At 38.4% G+C, this 19,032-nt stretch overlaps 1 protein-coding gene across 17 annotated transcripts in view; it reads left to right on the forward strand.

Annotated features, from left to right (window-relative positions):
- LOC128694998 (constitutive coactivator of PPAR-gamma-like protein 1 homolog) overlaps positions 1-19,032 on the forward strand; it is a 224,507-nt gene that overhangs the window by 28,815 nt on the left and 176,660 nt on the right. For 14 of the 17 annotated variants that reach the window (XR_008407941.1, XR_008407942.2, XR_008407943.1 and 11 more), the window contains 3 exons: positions 2,006-2,152; positions 4,183-4,350; positions 8,877-9,072. Coding sequence is in view for 13 of the 17 variants with exons in the window: in XM_053785385.1 (XP_053641360.1) it covers positions 2,006-2,152; positions 4,183-4,350; positions 8,877-9,072 (511 nt within the window). In the remaining 4 variants the exon portion in view is untranslated. The remainder of the gene's footprint in view (positions 1-2,005; positions 2,153-4,182; positions 4,351-8,876; positions 9,073-19,032) is intronic. The other 3 variants (XM_053785389.1, XM_053785390.1, XM_070091366.1) reach the window with 1 other exon arrangement.

Raw genomic sequence — 19,032 nt, forward strand, 5'->3', positions numbered from 1 at the left:
TTCAGATACTTGGGAGTTGACGTGTCGGCGGATGGATTTATGAAGGATGAGGTTAATCATAGAATTGATGAGGGAAAAAAGGTGAGTGGTGCGCTGAGGTATATGTGGAGTCAAAAAACGTTATCTATGGAGGCAAAGAAGGGAATGTATGAAAGTATAGTAGTACCAACACTCTTATATGGGTGTGAAGCTTGGGTGGTAAATGCAGCAGCGAGGAGACGGTTGGAGGCAGTGGAGATGTCCTGTTTAAGGGCAATGTGTGGTGTAAATATTATGCAGAGAATTCGGAGTGTGGAAATTAGGAAAAGGTGTGGAGTTAATAAAAGTATTAGTCAGAGGGCAGAAGAGGGTTTGTTGAGGTGGTTTGGTCATTTAGAGAGAATGAATCAAAGTAGAATGACATGGAAAGCATATAAATCTATAGGGGAAGGAAGGCGGGGTAGAGGTCGTCCTCGAAAGGGTTGGAGAGAGGGGGTAAAGGAGGTTTTGTGGGCAAGGGGCTTGGACTTCCAGCAAGCGTGCGTGAGCGTGTTAGATAGGAGTGAATGGAGACGAATGGTACTTGGGACCTGATGATCTGTTGGAGTGTGAGCAGGGTAATAGTGAAGGGATTCAGGGAAACCGGTTATTTTCACATATAGTCGGACTTGAGTCCTGGAAATGGGAAGTACAATACCTGCACTTTAAAGGAGGGGTTTGGGATATTGGCAGTTTGGAGGGATATGTTGTGTATCTTTATATGTGTATGCTTCTAAACTGTTGTATTCTGAGCACCTCTGCAAAAACAGGGATAATGTGTGAGTGTGGTGAAAGTGTTGAATGATGATGAAAGTGTTTTCTTTTTGGGGATTTTCTTTCTTTTTTGGGTCACCCTGCCTCGGTGGGAGACGGCCGACTTGTTGAAAAAAAAAAATGTACTTGGAAAATCCTAGAGGGATTAGTACCAAACTTGCACATGAAAATCACTCCCCATGAAAGCAAAAGACTCGTCAGACGATGCAACATCTTCCAATGAAAGCAGGGGTGCCACTAGTACGATAGAGACAACACAATAAGTGTGAGGGGCCCAAGACTGTTCAGCTGCCTCCCAGCATACATAATGGGGGATTACCAATAGACCCCCTGGCTGTCTTCAAGCAGGCGCTGGATAAGCATCTAAAGTTAGTACCTGACCAGCCGGGCTGTGGTTCATATGTTGGACTGTGTGTGGCTAGCAGTAACACAGCCTGGTTGATCAGGCCCTGGTCCACCATGAGGCCTGGTCACAAACCAGGTCGCGGGGGCATTGACCCCCGGAACTCTCTCCAGGTATACAGTAATTATTACTCTGAGAGGATTTTTTGTCATTGGGGATGGAGCCCTTTCTCTCGCTTATAGTTACCTGTTCACCAGGGAACTTCCTTTCCACGTGTTTTCTTGTTGCATGCTCTTGACTGGCTTATTTTTGAACTGTATGCCCTGATCTTCAGCCATTCAGAATAGACATTGCTATTTTAAAAATTAGGATGTTCACAGAGACCTCGGCAAGGGATTAAACATGAACTTTTTAACCTTTTATTATATTTGTTTTATGTGGTGGATGTGAATGTGTGTGTGTTTTAGTTAAGAGTATACAGGTAATCTTCCTACATTCAACTCGATTGGTTTTGCGAGTCACCAGTAGGCGAGCTGCCGTAAGTCAAAACATTATTGTAGGCGCAATGTTATAAATGGGAGTTTCAGCCCTGGGAAACAATTGTATGCACCCATTTTATGTAAATGCAGGAATAGGGGGGGACATAAGTAGTTGCCTGTATATAATGTAGTGTGCTTGGTAGTGCATATATTTTATTGTATGGAGTGTATTTACCATTGGTTCTTGGTGGTCTGCAATTCCCACAGTTCCTTCTAACATGTTCGATATAGCATGGAAGAAAAATCATATAGTTACCTGTTGTAGCTCTTTTATATTTGTCTTTGTTGAATAGCCATTTCACTCAAATACAAATTTTAACATTTGTTGCAGTTATGCACAATGGATGATCACCATCAGGAGGTTATTGCGTTTTGCCGGGAAAACAACTATCATGGCCTCATGGCAGAAGATGCAGAATACATTATTTTTGATCCCCCTCGTTACTTCTCATCACACCAGCTCAAACTTACGTACAAGGTAAGTGTAAAAGGCCACTTGTGCTATACTAGTGCATTTTATTAGGAAACTTTTTCTCCTGGATGCATTATCAATCCAATACAGATATGAGAGATTATGAATGTATTGTATTTAGATGAAGAGAAATCAGGTGTGGAAGGCATTGGGTCACTAACATGTCTGCCAGGTCACCTGACTGTAGTGTCTTGAGTAAAGTCAGTTTGGCTAACATGCTTGAAATATTCAAAGTTCTGGATTTTAGGGGTAGTGTTTATAATAAGGTTCATAGAGTATATAGTTTTCTATTAGACTGTGTGAAATAACTGGAGGTGTTACAGCTTGGGTAACTTAACCCTTTCAGAGTTGGTGCCGTACTAGTACGGATTGCATGCCAGGGCTGGTGCCGTACTAGTACGCATAAATTCTAGTGCCTTCAAATCTAGCGATAGAAAGCTGGTAGGCCTACATATGAAAGAATGGGTCTATGTGGTCAGTGTGCGCAGCATAAAAAAAATCCTGCAGCACGCAGTGCATAATGAGAAAAAAAACTCCGACCATGTTTTTGGTGTAAAGCAGCGACTTTGCAGTGTATTTTTGTATGCTATTTTTGGTTGTATTCTAGTTTTCCTGGTCTCATTTTATAGAATGGAAGACATATTATGGAAATTGAGATGATTTTGATTGGTTTCACAATGAAAAGTACCTTGAAATTGAGCTCAAAGTAGCAGAAATGTTCAATTTTTGCTAAAGTTCAAAGGTAAACAAATCGTGCCACGCGTCCAATACACGTCAACTGGTGAGTCTGATATTCTTTAGCAAGTGCGCTGATATTATTTATACCATTTCTACACGAATGCAGTAGTCTGCATAACATAAATCTTCTATTTTTTGTGAGAATAAAAATTCAAAGAGGAATGCAAAAGAAACATAACAGAGGCCTGGGGACGTGAGTAATGAACAGAGGAAATGTTATTTTAGTGCCAGGAATGTCTGTCTTGTTTATTCTGGACCCTATTTGGAAATTGGCATCTTTTGAAATTTGTGTGAAATTGGCAAAATTGCCAATTTCTGACCACGTTATTGGTTAGTTGAAATTGGTAAATGGGTGGTTTCTTGTACTCATTCTATAGATAAAATGAGTTTTAGTGAAATAGGTATGATTTTTGTCGACTGGTACATTGGAATTGGCCGATAATAGGGCTCAAAGTGGGCGAAATCGCTGATGCGTAAACATCGTCGAGACCGCTAACTTCGCGAGAGCATAATTCCGTAAGTTTTCCATCAAATTTCATACTTTTGGTGTCATTATGATCGGGAAAAGATTCTCTATCATTTCATTAGAAGATTTTTTTTTTTCCCCGAAAAATTTCCGACCCTGGGAACAAGTTTAGGAGAGGGCCTGGCGACCCTGAAAGGGTTAAATAAAAATTCTGGCTCCTAAAGGCTGCTCAACCTGCTGTCTAGGGGTAATAATATTTAACATTGAAAAAACACACTAGGGCCAGCTTGTGCCTTCACATTTAATGTGGAACATTAATTAATTAGTCAGTAATAATTATTATAAGGAAGGACAAAAAATCACCTACAAAAATCTAGTATATTAATAGTAATGTATATACAACCTACAATCTACTACACTACAACATCACCTTTACTCCAGTTCACATTAGCTCACTTGCACACTATTAGTGAGTAAAACAAAATATATATAAACATTTATAAACAGGGAGGCTCCATGACCCCCCCCTCCTTCCCCATTTCTTCTGCTGGTTTGTTTACCAGCATTCAAAACACCATACGAGTACTCTCCCATAACTTAAACAGGTCTCTGCACACTATGCCTTACAAGTAAACATGAGAGCACTTAAACACAAATAAAATAACCTGTAGGATACACTACAAAAATACCTGTCAAACCACCGGTTTCAGTACAATCCTGGAACTATAGAGCATTTATTTTTTTTACAATTTAAATGCAGCACACTGCATAATAGGGGGTTCTTTTAGTTTTGTACTTTAAATAAATTTCAATATTTTCTTTTATGTTACAGGGTTCCTTAGAGACCAAAGAATTTATTTTAGATGAAGTGGCCAAGGGACTCGGTCTTCAGCGCAACTATTTCTGCTTGCTGGCAGCTCTCTTGGGAAATTATCTTCTTACAGAGACAGATCTAAGGGATTTTTATGTGTCTTTAATCCCAGGCTATGACAAACAGCAGGTAAGCTAATGGATATGCATATTTTATATATATTTGTGTTTTTTTTTTTTTTTTTTTTTTTTTTTAAAAAAGTCGGCCGTCTCCCACCGAGGCAGGGTGACCCAAAAAAGAAAGAAAATCCCCAAAAAGAAAATACTTTCATCATCATTCAACACTTTCACCACACTCGCACATTATCACTGTTTTTGCAGAGGTGCTCAGAATACAACAGTCTAGAAGCATACACATATAAAGATACACAACATATCCCTCCAAACTGCCAATATCCCAAACCCCTCCTTCAAAGTGCAGGCATTGCACTTCCCATTTCCAGGACTCAAGTCCGACTATATGAAAATAACCGGTTTCCCTGAATCCCTTCACTAAATATTACCCTGCTCACACTCCAACAGATCGTCAGGTCCCAAGTATCATTCGTCTCCATTCACTCCTATCTAACACGCTCACGCACGCTTGCTGGAAGTCCAAGCCCCTTACCCACAAAACCTCCTTTACCCCCTCTCTCCAACCCTTTCGAGGACGACCCCTACCCCGCCTTCCTTCCCCTATAGATTTATATGCTTTCCATGTCATTCTACTTTGATCCATTCTCTCTAAATGACCAAACCACCTCAACAACCCCTCTTCTGCCCTCTGACTAATACTTTTATTAACTCCACACCTTCTCCTAATTTCCACACTCCGAATTTTCTGCATAATATTTACACCACACATTGCCCTTAAATAGGACATCTCCACTGCCTCCAACCGTCTCCTCGCTGCTGCATTTACCACCCAAGCTTCACACCCATATAAGAGTGTTGGTACTACTATACTTTCATACATTCCCTTCTTTGCCTCCATAGATAACGTTTTTTGACTCCACATATACCTCAACGCACCACTCACCTTTTTTCCCTCGTCAATTCTATGATTAACCTCATCCTTCATAAATCCATCCGCCGACACGTCAACTCCCAAGTATCTGAAAACATTCACTTCTTCCATACTCCTCCTCCTCAATTTGATATCCAATTTTTCTTTATCTAAAGCATTTGACACCGTCATCACCTTACTCTTTTCTATGTTCACTTTCAACTTTCTACCTTTACACACATTCCCAAACTCATCCACTAACCTTTGCAATTTTTCTTTAGAATCTCCCATAAGCACAGTATCATCAGCAAAAAGTAACTGTGTCAATTCCCATTTTGAATTTGATTCCCCATAATTTAATCCCACCCCTCTCCCAAACACCCTAGCATTTACTTCCTTTACAACCCCATCTATAAATATATTAAACAACCATGGTGACATTACACATCCCTGTCTAAGACCTACTTTTACCCGGAAGTAGTCTCCCTCTCTTCTACACACCCTAACCTGAGCCTCACTATCCTCATAAAAACTCTTTACAGCATTTAATAACTTACCACCTATTCCATATACTTGCAACATCTGCCACATTGCTCCTCTATCCACTCTATCATATGCCTTTTCTAAATCCATAAATGCAATAAAAACTTCCCTATCTTTATCTAAATACTGTTCACATATATGCTTCAATGTAAACACCTGATCTACACATCCCCTACGCACTCTAAAACCTTGCTCATCCGCAATCCTACATTCTGTCTTGCCTCTAATTCTTTCAATTATAACCCTACCGTACACTTTTCCTGGTATACTCAGTAAGCTTATTCCTCTATATATATATATATATATATATATATATATATATATACAGTGGACCCCCGGTTAACGAACTTTTTTCATTCCAGTAGTATGTTCAGGTGCCAGTACTGACCGAATTTTTTCCCATAAGGAATATTGTGAAGTAGATTAGTCCATTTCAGACCCCCAAACATACACGTACAAACGCACTTACATAAATACACTTACATAATTGGTCGCATTTGGAGGTGATCGTTAAGCGGGGGTCCACTGTATATACTTGAGTCCTGGAAATGGGAAGTACAATGCCTGCACTTTAAAGGAGGGGTTTGGGATATTGGCAGTTTGGAGGGATATGTTGTGTATCTCTATACGTATATGCTTCTAAACTGTTATATTCTGAGCACCTCTGCAAAAGCAGTGATAATGTGTGAGTGTGGTGAAAGTGTTGAATGATGATGAAATTATTTTCTTTTTTGGGATTTTTTCTTTTTTTTTTGGGTCACCCTGCCTCGGTGGGAGACGACCGACTTGTTGAGAAAAAAAAAAAAAAAAAATATATATATATATATATATATATATATATAAATATATATAATATATATAATATATATAATATATATGTAGGTAGTAGGTTGGTAGACAGCAACCATCCAGGGAGGTACTACCGTCCTGCCAAGTGAGTGTAAAACGAAAGCCTGTAATTGTTTTACATGATGGTAGGATTGCTGGTGTCCTTTTTTTCTGTCTCATGAACATGCAAGATTTCAGGTACGTCTTGCTACTTCTACTTACACTTAGGTCACACTACACATACATGTACAAGCATATATATACACACCCCTCTGGGTTTTCTTCTATTTTCTTTCTAGTTCTTATTCTTGTTTATTTCCCCTTATCTCCATGGGGAAGTGGAACAGAATTCTTCCTCCGTAAGCCATGCGTGTTGTAAGAGGCGACTAAAATGCCGGGAGCAAGGGGCTAGTAACCTCTTTTCCTGTATATATTACTAAATGTAAAAGGAGAAACTTTCGTTTTCCTTTTGGGCCACCCCGCCTCAGTGGGATACAGCCGGTGTGTTGAAAGAAAGAAAGAATATATATATATATATATATATATATATATATATATATATATAAATATATATATATATATATATATATATATATATATATATATATATATATACATACATATATATATATATATATATATATATATATATATATATATATATATATATATATATATATATATATATATATATATATATATATATATATATATATATATATATATATACAGGGGTTTGGGATATTGGCAGTTTGGAGGGATATGTTGTGTATCTTTATATGTTTATGCTTCTAGACTGTTGTATTCTGAGCACCTCTGCAAAAACAGTGATAATGTGCGAGTGTGGTGAAAGTGTTGAATGATGATGAAAGTATTTTCTTTTTGGGGATTTTCTTTCTTTTTTGGGTCACCCTGCCTCGGTGGGAGACGGCCGACTTGTTGAAAAAAAAAAAAAAAAAAAAAAATATATATATATAATATATATATATATATATATATATATATATATATATAATTTTTTTTTTTTTTTTTTTTTTTTTTTCAACAAGTCGGCCGTCTCCCACCGAGGCAGGGTGACCCAAAAAAAGAAAAAAAACAATTTTCTTCTTATTCTTTTTAGTAATCTTTACAGGAAAAGGGGTTACTAGCCCATTGTTCCCGGCATTTTAGTTGACTTTTACAACACGCATGGCTTATGGAGGAAAGATTCTTATTCCACTTCCCCATGGATATAAAAGGAAAAGTAATAAGACCAAGAACTATTAAGATAAAATCAAAGAAAACTCAGATGAGTGTGTATAAATAAATGTGTACATGTATGTGTAGTGTGACCTAAGTGTAAGTAGAAGTAGCAAGACATGCCTGTAATCTTGCATATTTATGAGACAGACAAAAGACATCAGCAATCCTACCATCATGTAAAACAATCACAGGCTTTCGTTTTACACTCACTTGGCAGGACGGTAGTACCTCCCTGGATGGTTGCTGTCTACCAACCTACTACCTACATATATATTATATTATATATATTATATATATATATATATATCTTTCTTCTTTCTTTCAACACACCGGCCGTATCCCACTGAGGCGGGGTGGCCCAAAAAAGAAAGAAAATCCCAAAAAAGAAAATACTTTCATCATCATTCAACACTTTCACCACACTCACACATTATCACTGTTTTTGCAGAGGTGCTCAGGATACAACAGTTTAGAAGCATATACGTATAAAGATACACAACATATCCCTCCAAACTGCCAATATAAATCAGGAATGGAATTAAGGAAGAGTAGGGGTCATTCAAGGAGTGGTTGGAGGGAAGGGGCACAGGAGGCTTTGAGTTCAGAGGCTTGAGCATCCACCAGGCTTGTGTGTGTGTTAGGTAGGAGTGAATGGAGAGAAGTGGTTTTCAGTGGACATGCTGTTGGAGTGTAAATAAAGTAACATTTCTGAAGGGATTCAGGGGAAACTAGTTAACTGGACCTGAGTCCTTGAGATGGGAATGGCAGTGCCTGTGCTCTGAAGGAGGGGTGGGCATGTTGCAGGACTTTGGAGCGTTATTTGAATTATGTCAGCACACTTCTGATAGGTGAAAGTGTTGATTGTTGAAGGTTTTTTTCTTTTTGGGGAAACGGCCGACGTGTTAAACAAAAAAAAATTCTGTTATGACAGTGACTGAATGAATATTGGTGAATGTGTTTTCTTCTTTGGGCCACCCTGCCATGGTGGGAAATGGCCATTGAAGTCAAAATAAAAAAATTAAATGTAAAATGATTAATCAAGTTTTCATTTTCAACAGACGCCTCAAGAGGACGTTATACGAGCAGTTGTCAAGTTTATTGTGAATCGATGTGATGTAAATAACTTGTTAACAATTGGAGCCCAAGTTTTTGGATCAGTCAGTGATCCTCGCGTTGCAAAGTTCAAAGAATCTGTGCAGTACTTTCTCAATGGTACGAAAGATGGCTTCCTTCGCTACAAACCATTTCCCTCAGGTTTGTTTGTATTGATATACTATGTTATAAAACCAATTTATTTACAAGTAGACTTGAGTAACCAGGTTATGTTCCTGAAAAAGTGTTTATACAATATCGTGTAAAGTGAACTAAAGAATGTAGGAAAAATTGGATTGTGTTCCTGACACTTTAAGAGAAGCCAATCACGTTCTTTTGGGTCTCGTAAATCTACACAAATAGTAATTTAGTGAGTTGTATATAAAGTACAATTTATGTATTGTAGCTAAAATGATTATGTAAAGCTTTTGTGTGTTAAGTTCTAGTTGTTGGTCATGTTGATCTTGAAAGGCATGAAAAAGTGTCATGGGACTTCTGATCTGTGGTGAATGGCTGTGGTTTTTGGGTTGATGTTGATGCAAAGGTGTCAGTATTTGGTGGTTGTACTGGAATTTAGGTATTCTGTAAGTGTAAGGTGTCTGGTCTATTTTCCCTTCAGTACTTTATACAAAGGATGACATGGCATAATAGCCTGCTCTGCTTCACAGGTGTGCTTCTAGAGGTGTCATGGCCCTCCAGTGAAGTAGTCTGCATTGTTACCAACAGCACTGAACTGCTCGTGTAACTGTTGTAGTGTTAATTGGTTATCTCCAGGTTCTACCTCACTGTTATCTTCCTCCCTTCCATTTAGGAATTGAGCTTCAACATTTCTTCTGCAGTTTTTTCTTCTCCATCTAAGATGTTCATTTATTCAGTATCATTATCTAAGATGCTCATGTATATCATCTTGTAAGTAGTCCTTTTATATCTGCCTGCATATCTTTGAAGCCCTCACCTGGCGCTTTCCTTGCTAGAGCCATTACCTGCACCTTACTGTCTATCAAGGAAAGAATCTGTGAAATTGTTCACAGCAGTGGACCATAATTTTCTCCAACCTGTATTTTTGGATAGTGTACTTCATTTTGTAAGTTTTATGTTAAGTGTTACATCTGCAATGTTAAACTTTTGCAGAATTCTTGCACTACAGTTTCTGCACTTTTATCCATTGCTATGAGGAGATTCTGCACCAACTTTTATGTTTAAGGGCACTTAAATATCTTAATCACTTCTTGGTCCAGTGGTTACATTACTGTCATGTTTGGTAGATAAAACAACCCACACATTTGGGTCCGCACATTGCAAGAGTTGTGGAATTATCTAGAATGATAGACCGAAGGAATAAAATATTCTTGAACCAGTCAATAAACAGCACCCCACTCATCTATGCTGTCTTGTTGAATTGTCATTTAACATGCAACGTGGTTTTTGTGTTTACCTTTTATAAAGCATGGGGATTCTGAGAGCGATAAGCATCAGCTTGCATTTAAAATCGCCTATTGCATAATCACACAGAAGCAAGTTGAAATGATCCTATATTGACTTGAATGAAGGTCTGCATTTTGAAGAAAATTTTGGGATGTTACAGATTGGAGGCTCATTTATATTATAATATTTGTTCACTTCTGACATGGAAGCTATGGAATGAATGATGGTTTCTGTTTACTTTTGTGGTCATCCTACTTTGGTAGGAGATGGCTGGCTTGTTGAAAATAAATCTTTGTGATGATTTGTGTTAGATTGTTCAGGTGATGTCTATTCAGGTTTGACCTTCGTTTTGATTAAGGTCAGTGTTCAGTGCATTTACTACTGTTGTGTTTCATGTCCTTTCATCATTATTGGTAAATATAAGTCTAATAATATTTTCCAGTACTAGTTTATTTTATTACTGGTTGTAGTGTCATAATAATTTGCTCTTATATGACTTAATTTACCTCCTGGGACTTTTTACATTTTCATTTTATTTGTTTTAAACTGAAATCTCCAAACCAAATAATTCTGATGGAGTTTGAGGTTTTTGAAGCATTGTTAAATTTTCCATTAACTTATTTTTAAACTGAAATAAATTTGCATTTGGTGGGTTGCACAGCAGAACAGTGGCTAAATTTGAACTTCAGTGGTAGACGTTAAACTGAATCCTTTGAGATGTTTAGCAGCTTTTTGCAAAGGAATGGGTTTTTAACATACAGAGCAACCCTTAATTGTAGTCTGTTCATTTGGTTGAATTTGATATGACTAAAACAGTATCCAGACTATAGTCTTGGTAGCATTTATTTTTGTCTTTGTAAAGCAGACACTTCATTTGACTTGGTGAGGAGGTAAATTTTTAAGAAATTTTGTTATTATTGCTTGGTTTAAATTAAAACTTTGTATTTTTGCAAAGATGAATGATATATTATTTCTCGTCACAAGTGACGAGGTCCGTGTGCTCTGTCGTGCTTTGTGTTTTTTCGTGATTATCACTCTCTCTCATGTGTGCTAGAACTATAAACTGTGTCAGTGACCTTATAAGATACATCCCTCCAGCGCTTGGAACTAGTCTTGGGGAGAAAATAGTATATATTGAGCCAAAAAAGGAGAATTAGTGTGCAATACCTAGCAGAGTATACTCCCAGAGGGGAACTATAGGCCTAGCGTGCCATGTGCAAAATAATAATAGAACATTTTTTGCCAGAGGAAAGACAGTCTCCCTGATAATAATGTGTATGCAAAGTATTATAGTTGTAGATGAATGGTTCAGACAACCGACACTTTGATAAATTAGACACGTGCAACTCTTGGGTATCTTTATTGAGGAAACGTTTTGCCACACAGTGGCTTCATCAGTTCATACCAAGGAGAAACGTGAAGAACAGGAGGAGAATGAGGTAATAGTCCCTCAACCTTGAGTCGATTGATGGACTGAAGATTGATAGACTGACCGCATCGACTCAAGGTTGAGGGACTGATTACCTCATTCTCCTCCTGTTCCTCACGTTTCTCCTTTGTATGAACTGATGAAGCCACTGTGTGGCGAAACGTTTCCTCAATAAAGATACCCAAGAGTTGCACATGTGTCTAATTTATCAAAGTATTATAGTGTATACCATAGTGGTACTGTAGTATATAATAAATGATAAGGTGCAATTTAAAACTGAAGTGTTAGGCCTCAAGAAGCAGGTTGCCAGCAGTCGCCAGAGGCCTACCACGCAAGTCAACTGTTTTAATAATCTTCCTAGCCTGCTAGTGTACCTCGCCTATAACCTAATGATACCATTGAGAAAAAAAATCCTATTAACCCTTTGAGGGTCCGTCCCGTAGATCTACGGCTTTACGTTCAGGGTCCAAACCATAGATCTACGTCATGAGCTCAGCTCACTCTGATAAACTGTGAGTGGTACATTTGGGCCTAGATATGAGAGAATACATTTATGTGGTATGTGTGCACCACATAAAACAGATCCTGCAGCACGCTGTGTATAATGAGAGAAAAAAACTGAAATCATGATTTTTCGATTAAAACATACGAAAAACACTTTGCAGTGTTTTTCGTATGTTTTTTATAGTTCTATTTGCGATTTCTTGGTCTCATTCGATAGAATGGAAGACATATTACAGAAATAGAGATGATTTTGATTGGCTTTAGCACTGGAAATGGCTTGAAACTGAGCTAAAAGTAGCAGAAATGTTAAATTTTTGCCGATATTCAAGAGTAAAGAAACAACCTCACAAGTCTAATACACGCCAGCTGGTGGGTCTAATATGCATTCACAAATATGGTGATGATATTTATACAATTATTACAGTATTGTATAACAGTAAATCTTCTATTTTTTGGTGTGAATAAAAATTCATTATGTGAACAAAAAATCAAAATGGAATTTATTTGTAAAGCCTCAGAACGTAACTAATGAACAGAGGAAATGCTAGTTTAGTTCCAGGAATACCTACATTGTTTATTCTGGACCCTATTTTGAAATTGGAATATTTTGAACTTTGTGTTAAATTGGCCAAATTAACAATTTCCGATCACTTTAATTTGTAGTTGAAACAGTTGACTTGGCGATTTCTTGTGCTCAATCGATAGAATGGAAGTAATACTAGTGAAATAGCTAAGAATTTGGTTGACTGGAATAATGTAATTGGCCTAAAATGGGAGTCAAAGTCGGCAAAATCGCCGATTCGTAAATATCGCTGACACATCAAAATTTGCGAGAGCATGATTTCATCAATTTTCCATCAAATTTCGTACTTTTTGTTTTATTACCTTCACAAAAAGATTCTCTACCATTTCATAAGAAAAAATAACAAATTTTTTTTTTTGAAAATTCTTGGACACTGGGGCACCACTTCAGATTTGGGCCTTGGACCCTGAAGGGGTTAAAATACGAAAAGGTGCAAAATCTTGAGGAAATACAAAAAGCGTGCAGTTTTGTAGAAATACGATAAACAGTGTATAGTTATCAGTGAACATTTACAACAATATACACAACAAAAAGCAAATATTACTCCAGTAAAAGCAAATATTCCTCCAGTAATCTTGACCAGAATACTATAGTGATAACATAGCATGGTGGAGGTGGAAAAAATCTAGAAAAGCTAAATACAGTGATCTATAAGCACCAAAACCTTCAGGCTGTAAAAAAGGGGTAGAAGTCTCGACCGTTCGTCAGAGTAGGAGCTGCCAGAAATCACTTTTCTCCAACGCGCAAGTTATACTTTTGTATCAAACTGATCACATATTACTCTGTTAAATAGTTTTCCAGTAGTTTCTTCATGTGTTAGTCCAAAATCACCAACCGGATACGTTCAAATAAGTGATCCACTGACTGGATTCGTCCAAGAAATAAGCGAAGCTTTGACCGGATTCAAATGGATTCATTGAAAAATAGGGTAGCCTCTGACCAGATTATAAATAGACGGGGACTTAGGCACCCTTATCAAACACCCATACAGTATCTACTAGAGCAGTAAGCTGTCCAAAAATACACATACAAATACAAATAGGTACAATTCAAATGAATATACACTTTAAGGAGGTTATTAGTAGACCATATAGTAGAATATACAGTAAAACAGCCATTAAAATCACATTATGAAATCCTCTGTGGTCTGCAGTCAAACAAACAAATTGGCTTCTGCATGGATTACAAGCAACTTCTGTGGTAATTGGGCCCACACCCTTTGTGCAGATTTTTTTTTTTCTCAACAAGTCGGCCGTCTCCCACTGAGGCAGGGTGACCCAAAGAGAAAGAAAATCCCCAAAAAGAAAATACTTTCATCATCATTCAACACTTTCACCTCAGTCACACATAATCACTGTTTTTGCAGAGGTGCTCAGAATACAACAATTTAGAAGCATATACGTATAAAGATACACAACATATCCTTCCAAACTGCTAATATCCCGAACCCCTCCTTTAGAGTGCAGGCATTGTACTTCCCATTTCCAGGACTCAAGTCTGGTTATATAAAATAACTGGTTTCCCTGAATTCCTTCACTAAATATTACCCTGCTCACACCCCAACAGATCGTCAGGTCCCAAATACCATTTGCCTCCATTCACTCCTATCTAACACGCTCACGCACGCTTGCTGGAAGTCCAAACCCCTCGCCCACAACACCTCCCTTACCCCCTCCCTCCAAGATATCCAAGAATTATCTACAAGAGGTATTAAATCAGGGAAGTGTTTTTGGGTATGCCCAAATGAGTTCTACCTGTGGAATAAAATCACATTGGTATTAAAAGATGATTACATCAAAATGGCCTTCATGTAAAACATGAAAGCATTCTGTAACAGATGGGAAAGTAAAAAGTCTGGGCAGGATGGTGCTATCGCCTTTGTTGCGAATGCTGTCCTGGTAGACAATAACTGTATAACCGGAGATGCTGTCCTGGTAGACAGTAACTACAAGCATGGAGAAATTATTATTAATGGCCTGGAGGGAGACAGTAACTGTAGTGGGGAAACAGGTGTAGTCAAGGACATGAGAAAACCAATATTACAAACTAGTAATACCCCAGGATGGGGATGCCCCTAGAAATAGTGAAGATAAATTGCCAGAAAGAACTGGTGAAAGCTCCATTGTTAGTACTAGTGAAGATAGAAATGAGACAGGAAAGCACACACCAGCAGGGAATACAGTTACAAAAAAACCAAGGCAAACAGAAACCAGGCCTATGCAAATGCTTGGTAGCTGCAGGCATGGAATATCTGGAAAAACAGATGGGACGTGCAATTTTGACCACCCTAGGAAATGCCGTGCCCATAGGAAAACAGGAAAATGCAGCCTCCCTTCCTGTAAGCTTTTCCACCCTGAAATGTGTCACTCTTCAGTTCAGGAAAGACAGTGCTATAACTTATATTGCCAGGCACACCATCTAAAGGGGACAAAAAGATACAAAACATCCAGACCATGGGAAAATCTGGGTAGCCACAGCCACTCAAGAGAGAGATTTTTAACCTGGCAGGAAATGGCAGAAATCGTGGAATCACAGTCGATGGCCTCCACTCCAAAACGACAGATACAGATATTAGTGCCAGGAAAAAAAGCCCCCCGCTCCAGTACCACCAATACCACCAATCCATTGACATTCTTCTTTGCAAATATACAACAAACAACAAAATACATTTCATCTGTGGACTGCTTACAGAGTCAAATGCAATGTTCGCGGTTTTTCACAGACCCACATAAAGGATCACTTGGACAACAAAATATGGATCCCGGGTTACAACCCATACAGATGCGACAGAGTGAACAGGCAAAAGGAAGGGGGGGGGGGGGTTGGCCTGTATATCACAGAGTCACTTATATGCTCAGAACTACTAAATGCCTCAGATGATGTAGTTGAAGTTTTAGCAGTAAAGATCGAGAACCAAAATCTGGTCATTGTAGTTGTATACAAGCCTCTGGATGCAACGTCCCAACAATTCCAGGAACAGCTTTTAAAAATTGACCATTGTCTGGAAAATCTTCGAGCTCCTGCCCCCAACATCTTGCTCCTGGGAGATTTCAACTTAACGCACCTAAAATTTAGGAATATAGCAAATAATGTTGCAGAGATAACACCAGGAGGCAGCTCAGATGAAAACTCACACACACACCAGCTTTTAAATCTCTGCACAAAATTCACCTTAAACCAACAAGTAATAGAGCCTGCTAGATTGGAGAATACGCTGGACCTCATCTTCACTAACAATGATGATCTGATACAAAATGTCACCATATCAAAAACAGTATACTCAGATCACAACATCATAGAGTTTCAGACATGACAAAATGTGATCAGTTACGAGGGAGCCTTCATCAAATTCAACTTCAATAACAAGAACATAAAGTGGGACCAAGTAAACCAAGTCCTAAGTGATGTAAGTTGGGAAGATAGCGTAAGCAACACAGACCTCAACCTATGCCTAGAACAGATTAACTCTGTGGCAATCAATGTGTGCTCAAGGCATATTCCTTAAAGAAAAAGGAGATGATGTAAACTAGAAAGAGAAAGGCACTCCCTTTACAGGCGAAGGAAAAGAATAACAGAGTGGCTAAAAAGAGGCCAATATATCTGCAATACGTAGGGAGGCACTGGTCAGAGAAATAGCAAACATCGAACTAAAGCTAAAGGAATCTTACAGGAGTCAAGAATTGCGGGAAGAACTAAAAGCCATAAATGAAATCGAAAGAAACCCAAAGTATTTCTTCTCTCATGCCAAATCAAAGTCGAGAACAACATCCAGTATTGGGCCCCTACTTAAACAAGAAGGGTCCTACACAGATGACAGCAAGGAAATGTGTGAGCTACTTAAGTCCCAGTATGACTCGGTTTTTAGTGAGCTGCTAACCAGGCTGAGTCGAAGATTTAAATGAATTTTCTATGAGAGTCACAGAATTTGGTAAGCACAAGCCTGTCTGACATTATCCTGACACCAAATGACTTCGAACAGGTGATAATGACTTCGAACAGGTGATAATGACTTCGAACAGGTGATAAATGACATGTCCATGCACTCTGCCCCAGGCCCAGACTCATGGAACTCCATGTTCATCAAGAACTGCAAGAAGCCCCTATCATGTGCTTTTAACCCTTTCAGGGTTTTCGACATACTACTAGTATGGCTTAAGCACCAGGGTTATTGACGTACTAGTACGCCTAAATTCTAGCGCCTTCAAATCTAGCGAGAGAAAGCTGGTAGGCCTGCATATGAAAGAATAGGTCTATGTGGTCAGTGTGCGCAGTATAAAAAAATCCTGCAACACACAGTGCATAATGAGAAAAAAAACTGTGTTTTGGGATTAAAACAGCGACTTTGCACTGTATTTTGGTATGGTATTTATGGTTGTATTCTAGTTTTCCTGGTCTCATTTTATAGAATGGAAGACATATTACAGAAATTGAAATGATTTTGACTGGTTTCACAATGAAAAGTACCTTGAAATTGAGCTCAAAGTAGCAGAAATGTTCGATTTTTACTAAAGTTCAAAAGAAAACAAATAATGCCAAGCGTCCAATACACGTCAACTGGCGAGTCTAATATTCTTTCACAAGTGCACTGATATTATTTATACCACTTCTACACTAATGCAGTAGTCTGCATAACAGTAAATCTTCTATTTTTTGTAAGAATAAAAATTCAAAGTGGAAAGCAAAAGAAATATAAGAGGGGCCTGGGGACATGACTAACAAACAGAAAACTTGTTATTTTAGTGCCAGGAATGTCTTTCTTGTTTATTCTGGACCCTATTTGGAAATTGGCATTTTTTGAAATTTGTGTGAAATTGGCAAAATTGCCAATTTCTAACCACTTTATTGGATAGTTGAAATTGGTAAATGGGTGGTTTCTTGTACTCATTTCATAGAAAAAATGGAGTTCTAGTGAAATAAATATGATTTTTGTCGACTAGTGCTCAGGAATTGGCCAAAAATAGGGCTCAAATTGGGCGGAATTGCCGATGCGTAAACATCGGCGAGACCGCTAACTTCGCGAAGAGCATAATTCTGTAAGTTTTCCATCAAATTTCATACTTTTGGTGTCATTATGATCGGGAAAAGATTCCATATCATTTCATAAGAAAAATAATTTTTTTTCCGAAAAATTTTCGTCCCTGAGAACAAGTTTAGGAGAGGGCCTCTCGACCCTGAATGGGTTAACATCCTATGGAGAGAGAGCATAGGAACTGGGGTCATCCCACAGTTACTAAAATCAACAGACATAGCCCCACTCCACAAAGGGGGCAGTAAAGCAATAGCAAAGAACTACAGACAGTTAGCACTAATGTCCCATATCATAAAAATCTTTGAAAGGGTTCTAAGCAGCAAGATTGCCACTCATCTAGATACCCAACAGTTACACAACCCAGGGCAGCCTGGGTTTAGAGCAGGTCACTCCTATCTGTCCCAACTACTGGACCACTATGGCAAGGTCCTGGATGCTCTAGAAGACAAACAGAACGCAGATGTAATATACACAGACTTCGCAAAAGCCTTCGACAAATGTGACCATGGTGTGATAGAGCACAAAATTTGTGATAAAGGAATAACAGGAAAAGTTGGTAGATGGATCTATAATTTCCTGACAAATAGAACACAAAGAGTAGTAGTCAACAGAGTGAAGTCTGAGGCGGCTACGGTGAAAAGCTCTTTTCTGCAAGGCACAGTACTCGCTCCCATCTTGTTCCTCATCCTCATATTGGACATAGACAGGGATATAAGCCACAGTGCTGTCTTCCTTTGCAGATGACACCCGAATCTGCATGACAGTGTCTTCCATTGAAGACACTGCAAAGCTCCAGGCGGGCATCAACCAATTCTTTAAATGGAGTGCAGGAAACAATATGAAGTTCAGTGATGAGAAATTTCAACTACTCCGATATGGTAAACGTGAGGAAATAAAAATTTCATTGGAGTATAAAGCAAATTCCAACCACACAATTGAGCGAAAAACTTAGGTCAAAGACCTGGGAGTGATCGTGTCGGAAGATCTCTCCTTCAAGGACCATAACATTGTATCACTTGCATCCGCTAGAAAAATGACGGGACGGGTAATGAGAACCTTCAAAACCAGGGATGCCAAGCCGATGATGACACTATTCAGGTCGCTTGTTCTATCTAGGCTGAAATGTTGCTGCACACTAACAGCACTTTTCAA

This window comes from Cherax quadricarinatus, chromosome 35, assembly GCF_038502225.1.
Source record: "Cherax quadricarinatus isolate ZL_2023a chromosome 35, ASM3850222v1, whole genome shotgun sequence".
NCBI lineage: Eukaryota > Metazoa > Arthropoda > Malacostraca > Decapoda > Parastacidae > Cherax > Cherax quadricarinatus.